Here is a 23,777-nt window from a genome sequence, read left to right as displayed (position 1 = left end):
CACTGCGAAATTGTACACAGTTTTTTTCAAAGGAATCGTGATGTTTGTGCCAGCTAGACCTCCATCAGCAAAGTCATGAAGATTCGTAGGAACTACAATGTACATGTACGGAATTCATGGCGTGTGTTCTTTTGCCAGAAGTGGAACCAGTGACACTTGGAAGCGCCTTAATTACTTGGTGTGCTTGGTAATGACGTGAAATGGGGCTGTGGATTATGGCGTCAGTAGCAAAGTTCAGTGCGCCAGCAACTCGGTTCACATTTTAACGTGCTTGTCGATGGAGATTGCTATCAGTGACAGTGACCTTGGAACCAAGCAGTGAACAAACGATATCTCATCCGAAATAACTACCAAAATGGTAATGTCAAAATGTGGCTCCGAGAAGGCACTCATGTATCTGTTACAAAGTCAGTAGCGTACTGTACTCCTGATGTGGATATTGTGTTAGAAGTTATTATCATGACATCCTTCCATATTTAGAATGTAAGCAGAAGACATGCGCTGCTCTGGATATACTGTATGCAGAATTGTAAATACTATCTTGTAATATATTTTGCACAAATGACATATTTTTGCTTATTGCCTGTGACAATGTACAGTGTACATAAGAAATGATCAGATGATAGTTATATTTTATACTATTAGTGTTTTTCTTTCTTAACTCTGATTAAGGACCAAGCGTAAAATTGAATGTGTAATGTTTGTCATCGAGCAGATATATTGCTCTGTGTATGTTTTTTCTAAACATATTATATGTCCTGAGTATTGGCAGATAATTTGAGTATGTTTAGTATTGAGCGAGCTAGTATGAGAATGTTAATCGGCCAAAAGACATAAAAGGTGTATGTTATTGCACTACATTTGTATTACGTGTCAGTAGATAAGTATTATAAAATGGTGATATGGGTTCTAATCAATTGATGGGCTAAGAACTATCATGTAACCAGTCTTCTCTTCTGCATGAAATCCTGCTTATGCCTGCATTGCCTGTGTGTAATAAATGTATTGCAATTGTTTATGGGTAAGCATTTCAGTTAGCGGAGCTGGCACCAGCCTGGGAATCTTGGAAATCTGAAAAAAAAAGCAACAAATTGGCTGCTGCGGAATTTCATTTATGTCACAATATTACAACACAAATGATGCGCATTATTGGTCAGGCCTTAGTAAGATTATCCCTTCTTCATAACTTCGAACAGTCAAAAGTTCCTATTAGTATGGGTTTGCGTTTTATGCGTTTTTATTTGTATACATTATTGAGTATAGCTACCAGTTAATTTGAACTTTTCTGTGATACTTGCTTGAGAGATTTTATAGAAAATCAGTGTAAAGAGCCGTTCTTCCGATCATGGATTTTGACGTATTCTGGTACATTTTTTTTTTCCCCCTTCAGCTCCTCTCTCTAGATTTTGGGGTGTTTGTATGTGTGTGTACATGTTGTTCAGGATGAGATGATGCAATAAGGATATTCATCATTTTTCTTTACCTTACTTTGATTTTCTGTGAGGATAGATCGCCATGGTAGATTGATGATTAAGACATAGTTTTTTGGATTTTAATCTAATCTTTGTTGATTTGGCAAATTGATTTGAGTAAGAACATTAGGCAGGTACCCTTGGAGTATCACACGGTCCCAACGATATGTCCAATTTCAGATCATATAACCCATTTTTAAAAGAATACACATACATGTGTGTATCCCTTCAGTTAGAATGCAGGGGGAAAGGTCTCAATCTGAAGTGTGGAATGACATAGTATTTTTTCCACTCAATTTGTCAAAGATCACCTACAAAATTATTTTACTTTCATACTTTTGATATTCTGTTATATTTTGTTGAGCATTGCTTGTTGGAATCATACATAAATGACCAGTATTTCAAGCACTTTTACATCTCACACCAGACTAATTCATGCATGATTCCAGCTTCAACAAGACATTCTACTTGGCAAGACACCATATATCAAGCCCCATTCAGTATCATCTTATATCAGATGCAGTATATACGTATATAGCGTCTAACACATCGGATTCCTTTACAGACTTGTAAGAAGTAATAAGATAAATTAATGTAATGAATTACTTCATGGATGGTCAAGTAAATTATTCGTATGTTAAATACCTTATTTATATATGTTTTGGTATAGCTCTGTAAGGCCAAATGTCAGTGTAATTCATTCTTCTAATTTCTGGTGGTTAAGTTCATGGAGATGCCATAGCTTGTACATGTAGATGGAGAGATATTATTTGTGTATTGTAACCAGATCTTCTTCTTTCCATTCATTTTTTTTTCCTGATGTTTACCAAGACTTGCACCCTTCAGGGGATGCATGTGTGAACACACGCTAGAAAACTGAAATCAAAACATGACTTGCCAGGATCGATACAACTGAATTTAAAGATTTCACAACAAATTTGTTTTGATGGTATTAGTTTTTAAGTAGTACAAGTTATCTGAAGTAAATTCCCATCCCCAACCCCTAGCCCAACCTCAACCACAACCACTGTTTTTCTGATGTGTAGGAAGAGGGAGGTGTAACCTACACAGGGGAAACTGTCAGTTTAAATATATTGTTCTGCAATCAGTGTGTACAGAGCTACCGCTCTTGTGCTGTGCCAAACAAATAGAGTACGTGATTTTGAGCATTTTGTGAAACTAGCACTTATTGTGGGTTACAGTTGCTATGGTTACTGCAGCAAAAGCCTTGAATCCCCACAACTGATTGGGTTTTTGCAGCAGTGCCATGGTAACAATTATTGAAGGTTGCAGTTGTTATATTTATAAATTGGGGCATATACAGTGTACATTATATACATATATTTAAACTATGAATGGTCAAAGTTTGTCACCAAAAGTTTTTGAGATTTGCATGCAAACTTCAAGAGTGAAATATATTTCATTTTTAAGTGTTCTGTCAAATGCATAATTTATGAAGAGAAAACAAAGTTTGATGTACATGTATTACAATTTTGTCATGTACAGATATTCTACAGTGCACAAATGATAATAATGCTTCCTATACAGACACATGCTGTGACATACACTATGCACCTTTGTGAATTTTTCAATTATACAGTGGACTTCATTATACTGCATGACTGGAAACAAATCATGTTGAAAAAGTAAAATGCATTAAACAAATGGGATTGACAGTTTGATTGACAGTTGACAAGGAAGTAAATGCAAAAATGTGAATTACGGACAAGTGTTCAGGCTTTTGACGCAGTGTAAGCATTATCATGGCAACAATTGAAAAAGTAACAATTTAAAAAAGCTAGGCACATTGAGCCACCCTCCTATGTTGCATTTTCTTAACTTGGTTGTATCTTTTCCTTTATATTTCTCTTTGTATTAATTGCCTGTGTAAAAGGAGTGTGAGAATGCGTCTGTATATTGGTTGATAGTACAGTTGAACCTCTCGTATCCGGACAAGTCGGGACCGGGGCTCATCCGGATAAGGGATTTGGCCGGATATGGGAGACTCAATGCTTTATACATGTACATATACACACATGTACTGATGTAGCCCATTGTAGTACCACATGTAGTAATGTGTATACCGCAACCTTTTCATTGTTACACTCAGTAACAGACCCCAAAATAGAGGTTCGTGTTTGCAAGAATGAAATCATTTTCTTTTATAAATTCTTGGGATGATTTACCTAAATAATTATTAAGAAATGTATCAAGTATATGTAATTCATGTGTGTTTGTGTAGGAGTTCTCAAGGAGTTGCCTTTCCTCCAGTAATTCTTAAAAAAAAAGATAAAAAATCACGGTGAGATTGCGTCTGGATAATAGAGAGATCCGGATAAAGGGAGGCCGGATAATAGAGGTTCAACTGTACAAGAAGTATTTGTCACAAAGGCTTGATGTAAGCTAAATGTTTGTAAAGCAAAGATATGTATTTAAGTTTACCAGTATGAAAACACTTAATGACAAAACAACAGTGCATGCTGTGGTGAAAAGTAAGCAATGTTGCACACTAACATTTGTTTTGTTTTGTTTTTTGTAAAACATGTACCAGCACGTATTATCAGTACTTATGAAGAATGTGTTGATGAGATGACGTAATAACAGTACTGGGAATGGACACTGAAGGTGTCACAAACTACACTTAGCGCGCTTTACATATATACATACATGTAACTTTGTGGTGTAGTTAGATGTATGTACTGGTTTCATACATACTGTAGATTAGGCGTGCCCAACCACGTGGGAAGGGAAAAGGAGCACTTTCATGCAAGATCAGTATTTCTGTTCTGTATTCTTTATGTCACAGGTGACACCTGTCATAGCAGGTCGTTAATTACACAATACTGTATACGCTGTTATTTTCACGAATGACGAAGCCATAGACATTTTCGCGAGATGTTGTTTTCGCGAATTGAAGCCGACGCTTACGTTAATGCACTACTAACAGGGCGCATGGAGACATTTTCGTGTGTTGTTAAATTCGCGATCCAACTGTGATTTGCAAAATTCGTGATAATTAAACCCTCGCGAAAATAACAGCTTATACAGTACGGTGTATGAAGTCATGTCAAGTTATGTGAAACGTCATATTATAGAGTATGTGTGACTCGTGTTTGCAGGTGAATGCATTGCATTATGGAAAGGTCATTCAAGTTCCACCGAAATTTTGTGCATAATGCAGATATGTGGAGGATGGATACACCCCCCCCCCCTTCAGTCTACATAAGTTTGAGAAAGGGTGCAGCATGAACCCAACCCGAGCCCCAGCAATTGCATTTGACTATCAGAGATGCCAGCTTTTACTCTTTTTTTCCAGTATTTTGTACTGTTTTTGGCCAAACAATCTGCTGGTTTAATGGAAAATACTGTTGTTGTTTTTTTACCAAATTACATTACTACTCACATCTATTGCAGAAAAGGTAAAAAATACTATTTTTTCAAAAACAAAAAAACAAAAAAACAAACAAATCCTAAAACTTTTCAGCCCTCAGAATACAATGATGCTGTTAACAAAGTTGGTATCCCTGGACTATGCTGCGTGAATGCAAGCTCCTGTAACTACTGGTACTTGTGGTTGGATGTAATGTTAGCTTTAATGAGTTGATTGTCCTTGCAAATCATGGTGAAAACTAACTAAAGTGCACCAAACAAAAACAAAAACAATAGAAATAGCTTTTCCCACAAAATTGGCTGATTAGCATTAAACCCTTGAAAATCATGTGGTATTGATGTCATTATCACTGCAAGTGGATTACAGTCTCGACTATTTATCTTTGTATCATTAAGTATTTCATGTGTAATGATTATGTATATTGTTTTGCACCAGTGTTGATGTAAAGTATTGCCAAGCTTGAAAGTTGTATACAAATGTTCATGCCATAATGAAGTTCAACGTAAACACCAAATGAATAAATTGAAACACAAAATTACATTTCTATAGTCATGGAGTTGAGATATAGATTATATCCACAAACTGTAGAGTATGAAATATTGATAACCAGGTTGTCAATTTTATAGATGCATGAGAAGAGAGGTATGCTTTGTCTGAGGCAAAGAGTGACAGATACCAGCAGTAAAGACAGTGTCTTGGAAAAGCTGTCTTGTTTTAATTATTAGGTTGATGGGACTAAACCTCATCTTAACATCAGCTGCATGAATACAAGTACTTTCATTTGCCACCATGCATACGCTAAGTTTACAATTACCACTGCTGATAGCTTCAGCATATGGCACAACTTATCTTGTTCTTCATTTTACCCAGTCTAGCGTTCGAGTACGTAGGCAGTAGCAACAACTGTAGAGCATCTACTTGTATGTACCAACTTTGATGTCGAGGTTGCCAAGTTCCAAGCTTGGAAATTATTGTTCCTAGTGTCACAAAACATGACAATTCCAAAGATAGTGTACCTTTAGTAATTGTCATTGTACTCAATTTGTCGTCAAATGTAATTTCTGCACCGTACAGTGTACCTTTCATTTAGCTAGAGGATTTTTAAAGAGTTGGGCTCGTGACAAGACCATGACTAAAGCGATGTTGACATAATGGATGCCAGAAGACCGTGTAAAGTGCATAACAATCTAGATACACGTTGTCAAATGCCTTCTGTCATTTGTTCCTTAGTTTGTTTTCTTACTGTTGCTATTCAAAATATAGAATTATAGCATGTACATATCTAGTTATTCTGAACAACTCAGAATTTCCTCAGTGTTTTATTTGCACTGGTGATGTGTAAAGCAGTATGTGATAGTAGAATGGAGCACGGTCTTCAACATGACATCTGCACACTACTTGAAAGTTTTTTTGACATGTGGAGATTGAATTTTTATGACTGGCAGGATTGTGTATTTTCCAGTAACTGGAGAGGAGGAGAATTGGATTAAAAACATGATTTTTATTCATAATTACAATGCAGTTGGTGTATATGTAATTAATATTGTGTCTGGTGTATAGTTATTGAATTCTGTGAATGTGGTATGTGTTATTAATATTGTGTCTGGTGTAAAGTTATTGAATTCTGTGAATGTGGTACATGTTATTAATATTGTGTCCAGTGTAAAGTTATTGATTTCTGTGAATGTGTTACATGTTATTAATATTGTGTCTGGTGTAAGTTATTGATTTCTGTGAATGTGGTACATGTAATTAATATAATTGTGTCTGGTGTATAGTTATTGAATTCTGTGAATGTGGTACATGTAATTAATATTGTGTCTGGTGTATACACTGTAGTTATTGAATTCTGTGAATGTGGTACATGTAATTAATATTATGTCTGGTGTACAGTTATTGATTTCTGTGAATGTGGTACATGTAATTAATATTGTGTCTGGTGTACAGTTATTGATTTTTGTGAATGTGATACATGTAATTAATATTGTGTCTGGTGTAAAGTTATTGATTTCTGTGAATGTGTTACATGTTATCAATATTGTGTCTGGTGTAAAGTTATTGATTTCTCTGAATGTGGTACATGTAATTAATATTGTGTCTGGCGTAAAGTTATTGATTTCTGTGAATGTTGTGTATGATAATGAAAGAGCATCGAGTGACTGTGAAAACATCGCAGAAGTTTGACAACATTCGTCCATCTTCAAAATCTGCCAGGAATGCAGTAGTGTGGGTCGAATTGTGTTTAGCTTATGAGTGATTGTGATGAAACAAGAAAACTGCTTTGTAGGTTGGAGGCAAGCCTTGTAGGAGGATCTGAGTCCTTGACTCTATTGAAGTGTTACACAGGTTTCCTGAGGAGTATAGTGAAGGTTTCCCATCCTTCACTTTCCTCTAAAATCAACATCTGTAGTGAAAAAAAAAATAAGGTTGTGAAGGAGAAATAAGATGATGCCTTGTACAACACAAAAGTAATGTCTTCAAATCACTATGTCATCACTTTGTTTTCTATCTCTCCCCTCTCTCTCCACTTCCCTCTCTCTTTAAGTGCTGTTCTGAGCTAATTGTGACTGTGCATCACAAAACTAACAAAAAGTTGCATGCTTGGGTTTACCCGAGGACTCAAAATCGGTGAAACAGGTCAACGTACATGTAGTCAATCATGAATTTTTCATATTTTCTAAAAGAGCAATTTTTGACTACATTATTCCAAAGTTTGGGATCATAAAATGAATGGGAAATTGTGTTTCTAACAGTTTTTGTCGAACACTTTTTTTTTTTCAGAATACAGTGTAGTGAGATTACGTATGTCTTAGAGGCCCCTTTTCATTTCTTTAAAATCCCTTTATACTTTCTGCATTTTTAACTCTTATGACTTTTGAAAGGATGATGCTACTGCTTTGAAAGTTTGCATTAGTCCTGAAAAGAATGTCTATATAGTGCATACTAGATTTCAGCTTAATCTGATAAATCCTTCATTGTTGTTGCATAGGAGTTTTGCATCCTTTTTTATTGGGTCCCAATCATTGCACAGAGCACAGCTTGGCAAGATTAACCCTAAAAGGGCTGGGGGGGGGGGCGGAATCCGCCCCCCTCGATGTTTCACACTATAATTCTGTAACGTGAGAAGGCCTCGTCGCGAGGCTTCTTGAATTTCTTTGTTCAAGTCTCGCACAACTTTTGAGACCAAATTTGCAATGTCCGCGCATACTTTTGCGAAGCCACGCCCATTTTTGTAACGGAATGTCGCCCCAAAACGGGCACAATTTTGTGATTTTGTGTACATTTCCTATGGAAAACTGTGCTCTGTCATGAAAGTCATAAAAACCTAATTATTTTTACAATTAATCACTTTCATTTATTAATTTTGTGCTAATTATGGTAGAAGAGTGGTCAGTGACAATTTACAATGAAAAAACAAAGAAAAAACAAAAGTTGAAAAACAAAGAAATACATAAGAAATTCTGAAAACAATAAAATACATAAGAATTGGAATGAGTTTTGGAAGTTTTTGTGATGTACAATTGTTGAATATGCTAAAACAGATTTACAGATCAAAAATTAGACTCTCAATGCTTTTAATTAGGCTAAAATATGATCTTGAGCTTAATTTGCATAATTAATTAATTAAAATTAGGGGGGGCGGAATCCATCCCCCCCCCCCCGGTCTGAGCATAGCCAAAAAAACCCGGCCCCTTTAGGGTTAAGCACTTGAATAGACCCTACACTTCAGAGTCTCTTTCCATGGTACACACTTCTGTGCTATCTAGCAAATATTAAGATACAATGTAGGTTTGTAGGAGAGTCCATTTGAATTGAGTTATGCATCATTTTAAAGCAGAAAGTCTCCTCTCTCAGAATTTTGCCCATAACTAAAAATCCATGTCTGGCAACTTTTTGTTTTGTGGTGCAGGCTCACAATTTGCAGCCAATGAAAACAAGCAATTCATTGTATATCAGATGTTCCTACATGTGTTACAACCTTCACTATAATACACATACAATTTGTAGTTTATACCTCGGGGGTTATGTGTGTACACCATGTGACATCTGTAATGATGCACAACAACAGCTGTTTTGCAATGTACACTGTACAGTTTTAATCATTTCTTATATTTTTCTTCTTTACAATGCTCATTTACACACGAGATTATGTTACAGATGAAATTGAAGCAATATTGTTCCAACATACTCTTACAGTATAAAAGGCAAATTATTGCAAACAGAAAAACAACACATAAAACATCCATCACACAGAGCCTGACAGAAAATATTTACTCCATGACAATCTCCACTTAGTGGAGCAGATGACTGCTATTGCATTTGCTCTCATATTTGTTTTCAAATTTCTTTTTGTATTGTTCTGAAAAATATGAAGAAAAAAATTGTTCGCAAAATATCAAGATTTTTTTTTGTTCAGTTTGCTTTTTGACATAAGGGTACTAACTGCAGTAACTAGGGGAATATTCTTATTCAACGAATTTTGTCAAAAGAAAAAACTAAAACAAAAACAAAAACATAACCTTAATGGGTAAAAGTGCTAATTACCCTTATATAGAATTGGCCAACAATTAAAAATACATCTTTCACAACAGAAAATCTACATTGTTCTTCATTGTGTACTGTCCAAAGCAGCATTTAGTATCTTCTTAAAGAGCCACATGTGGCTTCAATCAACAACAACAACAACGATAATTAAGCCATGTCAATGTACATGTTTAGTTTTCATTTATATCACTCGATCTTAACACAACAAGAACACATGCTTTTTGTACTGTTCTAATTCAAAGAACTCTTGGAGAAACTTTGAAAGACTTCAAACTTAAGTACATTAAATGATGAGCAATTTAACATGATGATAAAAGTGGACTCCTTCATGTCAGAATGTAACTGTTTCTTTCTCACTAATATGTTATAATTGATGATGCACTTAAAAAGACTACTAGTACATTGTACTCCACAGGATGTCGTGTATCAATGAAGACAGCTATCATGGCAGCCATAACATTATGGCATCTTTCTTTGAATTTTCAGGGAGTTGAGAACTGTGACATCTCCTTTGAATGCTCCTCGGTTATACACAGGACACATATCAAATATCTCTGACACAAGAAAAGACAAAAAGAGAAAAAACAGCTGGCATTTAAAAGACTTTGAGGCTACTATACCTCTTATTGACCCAGCTGACCAAGGGAAATGCAGCTGTCAAAATCTAGCTAGAGTTATCTTCCATTTTCATCACTGCTAGTTTGTAGCACTGATCAAAAATGGAGTTGAATCCCTACACATACAATCAACTATATCTGTATCAAAGTGCCAAATACACAGTATTATACTCTACTTTGCAAACAGCAATAATGACTTTTTGACAAATTTGCATCTGTAAAGCACACCCAACTACCAATCAGAAAGGAAAGTGAATGCATAGTCGGGAAAAAACAACAAAACAAAACTTGGTGCAGTAGGAAAATTACCCATAAGTGAATAAATACAGACATTATCTGATGACAAATTTGAGGAGTTCTGTTGCACACAATATCCCTGCACAATGCTCTGTGACCTACACATGCACCCATCCACCTGTCGAATGGCATACTAGAGTGTGGTATGTCCTGAATGAAAGTGAAAGTTATATTTACAGGACAGTACGGACGTGAGGTAAACCATTTTCCTTGTGCTCTTTCAATATTCAGCCTCTTTTCTAGTCTATGTTGTGCTACTGTCAAGTACTTGTGCCATTATTGTGACAACAATGTATTCAAGTACTCCTATCTTGGGCTGTTACATGAGCAAGCCATTACTACCAGATCAGAACATGAAATGCAGGTTTAATTACATGATTGTCAATGAAGGTGAAAGGATAGTACGCTACTAATGCTTGATTGCAGAAATACATGTGTACCAGACTACTGAGAGTTTGGCATGAGAAATTAAATAAGTGCAGAAAATAGTTGCATTCAGAATATCAGTCAGTCTCAATGCTGGATAAAGTGGCTACTTCACTGGAATGAATTATCTTTGTCATGCCACTGTTTTGTCACTTACATGGTACTTCTGACTTAGTATGTCAGAGGTCACAGTTACATACTTCCCTTAAAGATGTAATATTGCCTGAATTGTCATATTCTCCATATGTGACAGATATATATTATGATGCATCATTCCCACAGAGGATGATAATTGATTTATAAAATTGCAAAATAAAAAAACAAAATAAAAGAAATCATTTCGGTCTGACCATTAAAAAAATTGTGAACACAGCTTTCTGGGCTCTAGCCATATCAGAATCACATGATTTGAGAACCCATTTGGGAATCACATTCAGACACCACTTTAAAATGGCTAACTGATATTCAAAAGTCTTTTCTCTCTAAAAAGGTTTCAATAAAAATGACCAATTACTTTCCTCCTTAGCTTTATTCTCCTTTGAGGCAATTAAAAAAAAACAAAGGAGAATGCAGCATCAATGAAAGTTGCACAAATACAGAAATGTGCCAAACACATTGGCATTGTTTACATTTGTGTGAAAGATTTAAGGTGAAGAAAGGTCAAAGTCATTTTTTCCTTGTAAAAATAGTGCATGATTAGGAGTTCTTATATCAACCAGTGCAACCAGAAACAAAAACAACTAATAAAATTATTCCACCCAGTTATCCAGTTATATGTGTACATTGGGGAAATATTCGAGAATGTCATTAATCATCATGAATTATACATGTTTTATGCACTGTTGGTGAATAGTATTTTGATCCTGGGCGAAGAAGAGCAAACAAAATCATTGCTAAGTATCTTATTTTTTTCTTTACCAGTAGGCCCCTACCCAGTACTCTTATGGAACCACTGCGTTGGTGCTATCTGCTTTGTCCTGCATTAGAGCAAGGCAGAAGGATTTGTGCTTTTGATATAGGCAGGGTGACTTAGACGAGATATTTTTTTTTTTTCTGAGGAAATTAGGAAATAAGACATATACAAAGATATTGTTGATGGTCTTCTAATGTATCATACTACTAATGACTGGCAAAACATACATATGAAAACCTACGACTTTTAACAGGGGTGTACCCATGCTTACCACAACATATTCACACTCATCCAGAACTCGCTACCAGAGTAGTAATAATGTGAGCTTCTCTGGGGTCTCCATTTATGCACATTGATCACAGATTGCAATTCTGACACTTGCACACAAGCCCATACTATGTATGAAAATTGCAAGAACTGAAAGTAAAAGGAAGATCAATGAAGGAGGGGAAAAAGCATACAATGAAAAAGACTACGGTATTGCAAACTTAGCCTAAATGTTGAATGTTCAAGGAACAAACTCGGGGTGTATGACATAGTCTGGTCTGGTGTGCTTTGGGTTGACCCGGATGTAGTTGGCTGTGGTCAGGTTGCTGTAGTCTGTGATGTGGAAATGGGGGCCGCTCATCGGGACTGACTTGGGCTTGCTGGCGAGGGTCTGCATCAGACAGTCAACTGATGTCGCCTCTGCAAAATAGACCAAACCAGACCAGTGGGACATGAACAAAGATGAAACACATTGCCAATGTCTTTGAAAAATGAGAGATAATTCTCACAGGCATGTGTGCAAACATACACAAACACAAATACACAAATTGTGTATGATATTTGGCAACTAATAGCTCCAAGCAATAGCTGAAATGTAGTAGAATATGTTATCCAGAATACATGCAAAATACCGCAAATCATTCTGCACAATGTATAGGGCCATGCATGCAGTTGGTCAGTGTTGGTAGTACATGTATTACAGAGGTTTTGCATGAGCACTCACATTACATAAAAAAAAGGCTGTACAAAAAATTATATTGAATGAATTTCATTATAGATACCTAGTGACTGGTTGCTTAATCATCAGCTGTCTTCGCAACTGTAATCATTGCAGTTTAAGATTACTTTAAAACTTTTAACGAAACAGACCCTTGATAGCAGATGCAAGTAGACAAAAATCTATCGAATCTGTTTAATCTAATAGAAAACAAAATTGTAAGCTTGGCTGATATGTATGTGACTGTTACCTTTTGCTCCCGCTGCCTTAAGGAAGCGATGCGAGGATGCCTTGTAGGGAATTTGTTCCTTGTCGGAGCGGTGGGTGATCTGCAAGCCCCTCACGTTGGCCCTCTCAATCATGTTTCGTACTGCCTTACGGTCTGGCCCAGGGGAGAGGAGCAGAGATGGGAGTCAGGTTAGGTATTGAGTGAATGCTGACCAATAACTCGCCAGTTATGGTAGAAGTCCAAGCATGTTAAAACTTTCGGCTCCCCCACAGGGAATCCCTACAATACCCCCTCCCAATGCCTCCCTACCCCAACGGGCATCCTCCTGCCTGGCTGGGCCACTCCCTTCCAGCAGAGGATGTCCTCTATGGTGCCATCTGGCCCCACCTCCCCACCCCCCAAAAAAACCAAAAACACAAAAACAAAACAATGGAAATGCATCATGATTTGCATGGAAACAGGGACACTTGTCAACTTCTTCAGTGTAACTACAGCATACCGGCGGCAGAGGGCACACTTCCCTTTCTCCATGCAGATCTGTTTAGCACGAACATTGGAAATATATCTGGTCCACCATCACACTCTACAACCAAAGTAAAATACATGCAAAAGTTTTTGTGTACACAATGCATTGAATGCCATTCAGCAAGTTGCAAAAGTTTCATTCTGCGTAAAAGGCTATCAGCTCTAATTCGGAAAAGTTGCATACCGCGAGTGTTTCTGATTTTACAGTATGCTTTACATCTGAACATATCCAGCCAGAGTCTTTTCTGACATTCATATCATGAATACAATGTATATAGTGGGAAGTGAAGGAAAATAGGGTCTACTTCCACTACTGAGTCATTGTCTCTGCTAATAACTGCACCGCACTGAAAAGTGGACCTTCATCTAAAATGAATTCTACGTTGTAGGCCTATAGGGGGTCTACTGCAGCCCTGAAATCCTATAAGTAATCTACAGATTGTACTTCTTCCTTGAATGTCTCCACTCAAATACAGTACCAACTAAATGCTATGCAAACAACACCCGAGGTGATAGTATTTGGTGCCTTTGGTGAAAGTAACAGGATTTGCGAAACAAAAAATGAACAAGCCTTGCCCCCTATTGTAAGCCAAAGACTGAGTGGTGTGAATCTCATCTTCTCTTTTTTTTTTCCCCATTCAAAAAGTTACTAAGCCTGCTTGTTAAAAGTTCTGTGACTTAAAGTGCTACGAAGCCCTACTGCAACATCCTCTTTTTCTGAAGACTTCCAAATTCACAAAAGGAAAATAGAATTGTCTGTGATGCTCACTTAGCTCTCACCCAGCATTTTTTTTTTCTCTCTTGAGGGAGAGAGAGAATTGGAGTATACGCATATTCAGTGGTGGTGTCGGTGAGGGGATGGTGAGGCTGCGTTAGAGAAATTACCAGTAAGGAAGGGTTTGCAATACCCAGGCAGCTCATACACTGGGCCTATACACTATACAATATATTATGCCACAGGAAAAGTATCTCACTTTTTATGTGTTTGTCTGTTGCCAACTTAGAATAAAGTAATGATAGTTATAAAACAATGATAATAACACTGACAAGATATAGGTGAAGACAAAGAAGCAGATATTATTTTTCGCTTTGTTGCAGCCACCCTCACATTGAAGAGTCTTTTCCCCCTAAAAAGGAACATTGCAAACATTTATCAATAAGATTTCCATGTAAAACATAATTGAAGTTTGATTTTCTATTACAGGGGGATAATTTCTGTAGAGGAATTTGACTGCAGCGCACAAGACAGATACATGGAAACACCTGCGACATTTTTATCATACTACTGGTATATGAAATATCAAGTACTACACAATAATTGCTCCCCAGGAACATACAGGAGTTTAACCCCAGTGGTATGCATTTAAGTTGCCATGACAACAGATCCTCACCTCTCTCATTGGCCAGTTTCATCCATGCCTCTGCTGCCTGAGCTGACCATGGGTCATTCACCACCCTTTTTGTGCTCTGTGCGTGAAAGAAAACTTATAAATTTAAGTGTTCCATGTTCACATCAGCTAAATGAATTCATGAGATGATCTATAAACTAAAAATGATGTTAACTAGACAGGTACATGGATACTCTCTTAACTCATATTAAACATCACACTCAGAAAAGTTCTATTCCCATGCCCTTTTTCTCACCGTGATGATCACTGTTCCTACACATCTCTCTAGGAGAAGATATTGCTTACCTTCTAATCACATACACCTGGTATGAACAACTGTATTATACAAACAAGTGAAAAAGCAGCCACGCTGTGAGCTTACCTGCATTGCTCTGCATATGCCATGAAACAACAAGGGAAAATGAACCATTAATAATTCCTTTTTTTCTAGAGGGAAACTAAAGTTGGTCCGCTACATGTACATGTCTGTCTCACACTGAGCGAAGCAACTTTCTTACTGGAAACACCCTGGTTATCTCAGTCGCGCCTAGCAACGTTAATGGATGTGCCGCTCCTGATGCTGTTTGCGACCAAACGCTAGCCAAGAGCAAACATTGCCAACAATGCCAGCCCATGGGGAAAAGTATTGATTGACCATTGACAAAAATAAAGCAGCCTCACGTGTTTGTCAGAAAGAGTCTTTCATTTACGTGTTAACTGGCCAAGTGTCCATCCTGAATTGAATTCTTTCATTCTATTCTTTCTCTCATTCAGGCCCTCTGACAGAACAAGGAGTATTGACCAGTGACTATCTACACGCCTTTGGCATAAACGTATTTTTCTTTCAATCTGATCATGTAATCTTCATTTTGACTCTATACACTTCAAAGGATTTTTCTTCAGAATTCAAAATTCATATCACATTACATTTTCCCTGTCCCCATTATATTATATGCATAAACTTTTGTATCATCCATATGGTTTTTTATACAGATGCAGAATCTGTTAAAGCTTCATAGTTAAAAATGCCATGATGTTTGGCTCATACAGATGGCTGGAAATTTCTGCTGTTTTTTTTTTGTTCTCATTGATCATTTCTAATACAATCTAAACCATCAAATGCTCCTTTTGTTTAATATTTTTTTTCCTAATTAACAATATGATTATAAAGTAAGAAGCTGTGTATGTGCCACCACTCTATAGTAAAGAGTAATATTTTTCTGACTTCACATTTTGTCTTCCAAGCAGAGTACAGTACTTTTTGTACTCTGAAGCATATCTAATTTATCTGTAGTTGGATTTGAATATTTGATATTTTAACATGGCTGCTATGCAAGCAATGGCTGTTTGTAAGCTAGCAACCACGGGGCCAACAGCTTTAAAGGTAATTTAAAGGTAAAACCTAGTTTCCATACATCTGCAGAAACTCTTGTTTTTTGCTATAAAATGGACAGTATGAACAGAAAATGTGTGAAATAATGCTGTGATAACACATTTTTAATTGGTAATGACAAAAATGTGAAATATTATCCAAAAATGTACACAAACAGTACTACAATCTGAGAACATACTGGATAATGGTTGCTATGTAATGTTTTATAATTGATTATCGACAAATTAGGCCATAGCACCCAGTATCCATCAATCTTCTGCTTGAGACTGAATCACACAAAGCTTGTTTGGGAATACAGCTGTAGGGCCTACTATTGATAAGGCACAATCGATCATCACATGGCGTTCCACCTACCAACTATAACGGGGAGGGCTTATATACGGGAATTAAAGACGGGTATACTGACTTTTATTATTTTTCTCTTATGATCTAGCTCAAAACATTTCAAAACAACTAATTACTGTAAAAGTGGAAATTTTCGCGCGACTAATTTTTCGCGCTCGGCGGGGTTAGAAGAGTTTCGCGTGTTTTTAATTCCGCGGAATCAAGACGTCAACTACGGAGTACTAACTTGTTAACGTTAACAGTTAGTACCTACGTACTGGAACATATGGCAAGCAAAAATATACTCATGCTTTTATTTTCGCGCTAGTTTCTGGTTGCGCGAAAATTTCAACACTGCAAAAATTTCCACTTTTACAGTATTCTGACAAATCTCATCAGCCAGAAAAGTTATTCTGTGCACACTTACAGAATCATTGTGGTAGGTGAGAACACTGGCCGTTCTTGGTCTGGCGAAGTATTTATGTCTCAGGTGAGCTCTGTCCCTCTGTTCATTCTCTGAGCAGAGAGAATCAACTGCAAAAGGGTGAAGGAAAGAGGGGAGACAGTACGCATCTTTCATGTTTAATCTTAATCACTTGCTAGTAAAAGTATCACTGAAGATATGAGGTTATATATTGCGTTTGACACTTTCGAAAAACATATCAACCTGTTTACCAACCATTTTAAGATCAGGCCAACTTAATAACTATAGCCAATACTTCCCAAGATTTTTTTTTTTTTCATGTGAAATGTATTTAGTGCCCATTCAAATTTAGGATTGAAAATGCAAGACCACTTCACCAGAAACAGAAAAGGAAAGATATCAATGTTCAACAGGTTAGCATGCTCACATCGTTTGATTGACCATTTTGCACTAAAATTATGTGTTCTAATGTTACATGTATTTCACAATAGAGAGAATTAAAACAAAGATACACCAGGACCTCTGCTGCATTTTTTTCCTGCATTTTTTCAAAGTGCTCATAAAGAATTATAAATTCTTTGAACATGCAAAGATTAACAGTTTTGCTCAGAATACAGTATTTGAGTAAAAATCAAAGCTGGGTATCTCATTTGATTGCATTCAATGCAATAATAGTGTCTGGTACTTTTTTTTTGAAGTATAATTTTTGTGACAAAGGACTGTTCAGCCAGAGAAATGTATCAAAAATATTTAAACAAAAATATTATAGGGATGGAATAGTCTTGGCTGAGGTGAGGATTTTTAAATTAGGATCGCTTTATTTTGAATTTTCATCAAATAAACTTTGAATTCCTCTTGGAATTATATGGTCTTTCATATTTCATGGGAGGTTTCTAATTATCTCAAAAAAAATATCTAAAAACATTGGAAAACTGAAGCCCTACCTCAGCTAAAACTGAAACATCCCTTTTAGATCTTCGAGTTTCCATGCATGCTGATTGTTTATTCAGATGCTGCAAACTCATTAGTAGGCTAGTTCACAAATGCTGAATAAACATACAGCAAAAACAATGTACATTGATTAAAAATCCATCTTCGATCATCTTCGATGGACCGTTGATCTGCGATCCGAGGAGGAACCAACCTTGATAAACATCCTCCCTGATAGTGGTATCTGGATTCTGGAACCCATGCACCGTCCCAAGCTCCTTGCCCATGGCTGAGTATGGGTCGTGATAGCCAGGCACTTTGTGTAGACGACATGTCAAGAAAACACTAGATGGAGACACAATCACAGAAAAGATTTTATCAATATAATTCAAATAACTGTGCAACATCAATCTTGAGGATATCACAGATCAGTGAAAGGAGCCGGCATGGCAAATTAATCTGAGAATCAAGACGTTTGGGCCGATTTTTCCCACAAAGAATTAAAATACTTTTTTTTTTCTTATTTTCAAGTAAATAAAATAATTAATCTGACATCCCATGACTATCAGTAGCAGTTTCCTTAATTTTTAATCATCTACGGACATGCATGGCTATTATTATAATTTTCATTCATCCTTCAAGTTTACCTTCATTGCAAAAAGCCTACAGTACAGTGTGAAGAGCAAGGCATTGATTAGATAAAATTTGTAATTCCTTGCTATGGAGGATGCATCACTTTGAATAAAATCTACAAAAACAGGCCAGCATACCTACATCTCCAGAGTTTGAGAAATGGTTATTTTACATTATGTTCAGAAAACAGAACATACTCATATGCCAGCATAATTTTGATGCATACATTCCAACTTCAGAGTTTGCAAGCACTCGCGTGAATTACAGGACCATGCAGTCATTATATTTTGTAGTCTATGTACATGCAGAAAGGTAAAGCCCCTTTCTGCTTGTATTCACTGCTTGATTGCTAGTTGCTCACACCTACAAGGAGGTAAATATGGCTTTCAACTCATTGCTTATCAGAGGAGGCCTAGGCGATGCATCATTAAACAGGGCTCAATGGATGTTTGCAAAGCCCTGAGTGCCTCAGAACAGGAGGACTTGGTATCCTTGGTATCCTTGATGACAGAAGGTTTATCTTTATACTCTTGGCATATACACAATACGCACTTGCCTTAATTCCCCAGCCAACACTGGCTTGTGTTAGCAACGTGTACTGCCGTTACTATAGCAATCCACATCACACAAAAACAACTGAATTGTGGAATAGAGAATTAATTTCCCGTACTTTATTTTACAAGAGCTCCCTCTGCTAACATACAGTACAGTACTCCATTGATCTGTATCAACTTCCCCAATGATGATTATTAGTTGATATTACTTTCATTAAAGGATGTATAATATCTTCATCATGTCTATGACATCACTGGTGTATTGAACTGAATATGTCTTTCTCAATCCTCTTCTTATAACTAATTGACTGCAATGCCCTTGAAAGAGGGGGATATATTTGAATTCAGCTATGTTATGAATTTTCATCAGATCTGGGAAATTTTTAAGGAAATGGCACCACCAATAACAAAAAAAGGACTCTCATCACTAGAGAGAAATAGGGAATATTTATCTTCTAATTGTGTTCCTTGTGTAAATATTCTCAGAAAACATGTTTAATTTACAAAGCAACATCAATCAAAATCATGGTTAACTCACACACACAAACATGGGGGGTGAGGGATACAGGAGATAGAAGAGAACAAACTTTCAACTACGTATAAATCTTGTGAGCTACATGTACTGAGTCCTTCGAGTTTATCAATTATTTTTTCCTTTATGAACTCTCATGAATTTAGTAAAAGTTTCACTACTTAAATTTGGCAGATTGTTCCCATCAGGGTTGAACCCTTATATGGAAGAATACAACATTGAAGTATGATTATTGATTGTATGGAAAATTGGTATTTAGGGCATTTCTACTATCTAACTTATTCATGAACAGAACAATTCAAATAGAAGAATCATTAAATACTCACAGGTAAAAAGTTGTTGCATGATTTCAACATAAACTTAGCAACTTCAAAGGATATACATTCAATATGACATTTATACTATAATAATATTACTATTGGTATTCAATGGTAATATCCTTTCTTTAGGTGCATTGAAAATAGAAGTACATTATCTCACATCATAATGGGTATACGGTAAGTAGTGTGATGGGGTTGAAGATAGGATAGTGAAAGTCTCTATTCGCTTGATGAGTTTGTGTTAGCACACTTGGACATTCTGCAGTAAAAAAGATGGGATTACCATGAATCGTCTTATAACTGACACTCTTGAGTTGCGCAACATTCCTTTGTGATGTTGCCTTGTCAAAAAGTGACCTTTCATTGCGCATTCCACCTAACGAGAGCTTTGTGGGGATTAACCAAGAAGGATTCTACAGAAAGTCTTTACCGGTATTCCTCCTTTGCAAAGGGTTTCATACTATGGTATAGACCAAAATACCCAAACAAAGCATACAAACAGTTCACTGTTTTTTAAATTCATGAAATTCTTCCGTCGAGATGTTTTCATTGCAACTGATCGACAAATTGCCCTACATCGATGTAAATAAGCACTGAATTGATCAGTGTTTTAGTAGTAGCCATATATACTCCCATGATTTTTTATCATGGCTACTACTAAAATACTGATCAATTCAGTGCTTATTTACGTCGATGTAGGGCAATTTGTCAATCAGTTGCAGTTCACTGTTTGTGTCTCAAACTCTAATCACTGCACACTGTGACAAACGGGGTGATTCATACCAAAACAAGGACAGCACTACCACTAGGAGTTTTGTCTCCCGCAGTTCAGGTGTGCTTCAAATTTCAAATCGAAATACTTGTCCTGAATTTAGGTAATGACTTAGGTAGTGACTTCAACCTTTTGCATGTATTCTGTAATCTCCTTTCAGGGTTAAGTATAAACCGTTTAAAAACATACAAGTACATGTTGAACGTGGAAACAGCTATTGAATATTGATGCTAATCAATAAAAAAGAAAGAAATAGTATAGGACAATTGAACGTGAAAACAGACTACTAAACATAAATGCTATACGATAAAAAGTAACAAAAAAAGAATACTGGATAAGTGACAAAATCACAACCTCAAAGTCAAATTTCCAAGAGCTCACTGAACTGTTAAATGACCTGAAGTGAATGACATGGTAGTTGTACAAATCTCCCTCCCTCTGCATTTGTTTTGATCACTTTTATTTGCTATCTCTGGTATATAGTTTTTCTATTACTCATGATAGATTCTAGTAATAGAAAATTTTCTTTGTGATAAAATGACCAACTTTCTCAATGTTCATGCATTCAATCAAACTTGACATTAGTTTTGTTAAAATGCTATTTTTATATCTTTTCTTTTTATGTAGAGCTCTGTCACATATAGTTTCACATGTGTCCATATCACCTCATTACAAAGTTCACAATTACACTTTATATCAAATTGTTTCTCAGACAACTAATCAATGATTATAGATGTGTAGAATTGTGTTTCATCAAGTACACTAAAATAGGTCCCAACATAATAGGGTTTTGAGAATGAAAACATCTCCAAGAAACAAAAAAAGCCATTCAATTTTTCCTTGTCTTTGAAAATCAAAACAATGGAACAAATTTTACAATTTTGCTGATATCATTGTAAATAAAAGAAAAAAAAAATGAATCAGTGCTGATTGATGTAGAGTAAGTTTACAAGCTGGAGACTTGTACATGCTGGCATCGAGCACAGAGAAACACAGCAAAATGAGAAGACACCGGAAGCCAGGGCACCTCCCTGATAACATACAGGACAGCTGCTACAAGTTGTATGCCCTCAACATCTCCACAGCCCGACCTCTTTCTTTTTTCAGCAAGTGTATAGCAGAGATTGCCGTTTGAGAGTTGGCTTATTTAGTCAAAGACAGAAAGATCCATCTGTCCAGAGGAGTCTTCTATTATTTTGACGTTATTGCTCTCTTTGTATAGGAGGGGATCCGTGAAGCCAGATGCAGTCTCCGCGGAACATATCTCTGACGACCAGATACAGACCGATTTTTCGGTCAAATTTAGTCATAGCAGGAAATGCTCCAGCCAGAAATAAACTGGTGTTTTTATGCAGGGTGTACAGCACTGTCTCATATCTACAAGACAGATGGCTGAAAAGAAAATGAGATGAGGAAACCTTGCTTGCCAAGTATAGCTTATGTTAATAGGGCCCTCTTACTAGCAAACAATAAGATTAAAAACTAACGAGAAGAAATTATTTTTATACATAGGCTTTTTGTAATATTATAAGCATGCTTCCTGATAGCCCGACCAGACACTGTTACGCTATGTCGCGACGTACCATGTACAGCGACTGGGCTGTATAGCTTCCTGATGGATAATTTTCACAGATAATGTGCCATAATTATAATGTCCTTAAGATCACAATGAAGTATATTTATTAGTATATTATACTATATATAGCATAATCATGTCAGTTACCTAGTACTACTACTGGAAATATGGAAGGTACGTTTATAAACACTGGCTGCTGATTAGAATTCAGATAGGGCCTAGATCATGGACCTACATCCATGGTGGCATGGGTAGATAAACTTACTTTTTAGGATGCGGTTTATTTCTTCTGAGGGGCGAAGACGGGCGCATGGAGGCAAGGTGTTCCGGCGGTATTTGTTCTTTCTTGTAATATGTATGTGCGTATGTAGTTGGCTTTTTGTCGGGGGTTTTATTCCAATCTAGCTTGTCCTCAGTCCACGCCTGCATGGCGTCTGCTTTGATGGCCTGAAACTCCGTGCTGCTCAAGGGCTGAGCAGGCGGTCCGCGGTAGCGGTACCCCGTCATCGTCGGGTCAGCGGACTTGGAGCGAAACCGCGAAACTGGATGGCCATATCCCGGCAAAATGTGTCCTGTTGCCATGTTTGAAGCGTTTGCGTATGCCCTGTGATTGTTCCAATGAAAATATTGCGATGCTCTCCTTCTTTTCTAGAATTCACACCTTCGAAGAATCAGTTTCATATCAAATAGGAAACAAATATCAAATGGTAGGTATTCCTGCGCTATTTTCAATTGGCTTCTACCCGTGTGATTCAACAATGTATACACGCCGCTATTGAGACGGTTTCGCGGCTCTAGGCAACAGGATTGTGTACACGTCTTTGATATGCTAATAAGGTGGCTGCTGGTATTATCTGGTGATGGGGGTGGGGGATTGAGAGAACAGTGGAAGATTGGATGATGTTCATGTCTAGCTGTGGCTAGTGGAGCGTGGAGTCTCGTACAATAGGTGGTGGAGAGGCGGTGTCTGCCTATCAAGTGACAGGTGGTGGCAGTGGTTTATGTGGTTAGGATAGTTATGTTGTGGCGAGTGACAAGGAGGTGGTCAGATGTGGTAGTCGAGGTAAAGAAGGGGTGGTGGTAGGCTCCACGGTGGAGTCGCTGATCTGACACTCTGAAGTCAGTGATCGAGTGACCGCCGTGTCCGTGATGATGAATTACATAGACACTGATAGTGAGGAAATAGGAAGCGAGAATAACTGATGATAGTGTGTTTGTCAAACTTCACGTGAATTTTGAGAAGGGACATACATAACAGCTGAAGAAACGAACAGCGCCGACACTATAATAGCTTTACTGGGGCAGTTGTATATGTTAGTACGTGTACATGTATCATGTACGTTGCAGATAGGCTATGCGATGTTATAGTCATAGAAAGTAAATATAAACGTTGCGTTCATTTTTTTTTAATTCTGTTGTCATCATTATCATCATGTTTTCATTATTAAAATCATTATCATCAACAATTTTGTAGCTTTTAAAGCTTGCGTATTCTGGTAAGATTTACAAACATCACGAGTTGAATGAAAAT

At 36.9% G+C, this 23,777-nt stretch overlaps 1 protein-coding gene across 1 annotated transcript; it reads right to left on the bottom strand.

Annotated features, from left to right (window-relative positions):
• Window positions 1–12,085: 12,085 nt before the first annotated feature.
• Window positions 12,086–22,949, bottom strand: LOC139743799 (uncharacterized). The gene is made up of 6 exons (XM_071654255.1): window positions 22,512–22,949; window positions 18,074–18,204; window positions 16,933–17,039; window positions 14,792–14,867; window positions 12,897–13,028; window positions 12,086–12,348 (listed from the first exon to the last, which is right to left on the bottom strand). The coding sequence occupies exons 1-6, from the start codon at window positions 22,826–22,828 to the stop codon at window positions 12,170–12,172; spliced, it is 942 nt and encodes a 313-aa protein (XP_071510356.1). The 5' UTR covers window positions 22,829–22,949; the 3' UTR covers window positions 12,086–12,169.
• Between the last annotated feature and the right edge of the window lie 828 nt (window positions 22,950–23,777).

This window comes from Diadema antillarum, unplaced genomic scaffold (assembly GCF_040938485.1).
Source record: "Diadema antillarum isolate AM-2024a unplaced genomic scaffold, OU_Dant_1.0 seq00001106_RagTag, whole genome shotgun sequence".
NCBI classification, from domain to species: domain Eukaryota; kingdom Metazoa; phylum Echinodermata; class Echinoidea; order Diadematoida; family Diadematidae; genus Diadema; species Diadema antillarum.
Note: the sequence above shows the minus strand (reverse complement) of the source record. Positions and strands in the feature narration are given on the sequence as shown.

Excerpts from the sequence above, each read along its gene's own strand:
- LOC139743799 (XM_071654255.1), bottom strand. The coding sequence starts at position 22,828 with ATGGCAACAGGACACATTTTGCCGGGATATGGCCATCCAGTTTCGCGG. Across the intron at positions 18,205-22,511 it reads AATAAACCGCATCCTAAAAA|TGTTTTCTTGACATGTCGTC; the intron begins GTAAGTTTATCT and ends GTCTCCATCTAG. Across the intron at positions 13,029-14,791 it reads GAAACTGGCCAATGAGAGAG|ACCGTAAGGCAGTACGAAAC; the intron begins GTGAGGATCTGT and ends CCCCTGGGCCAG.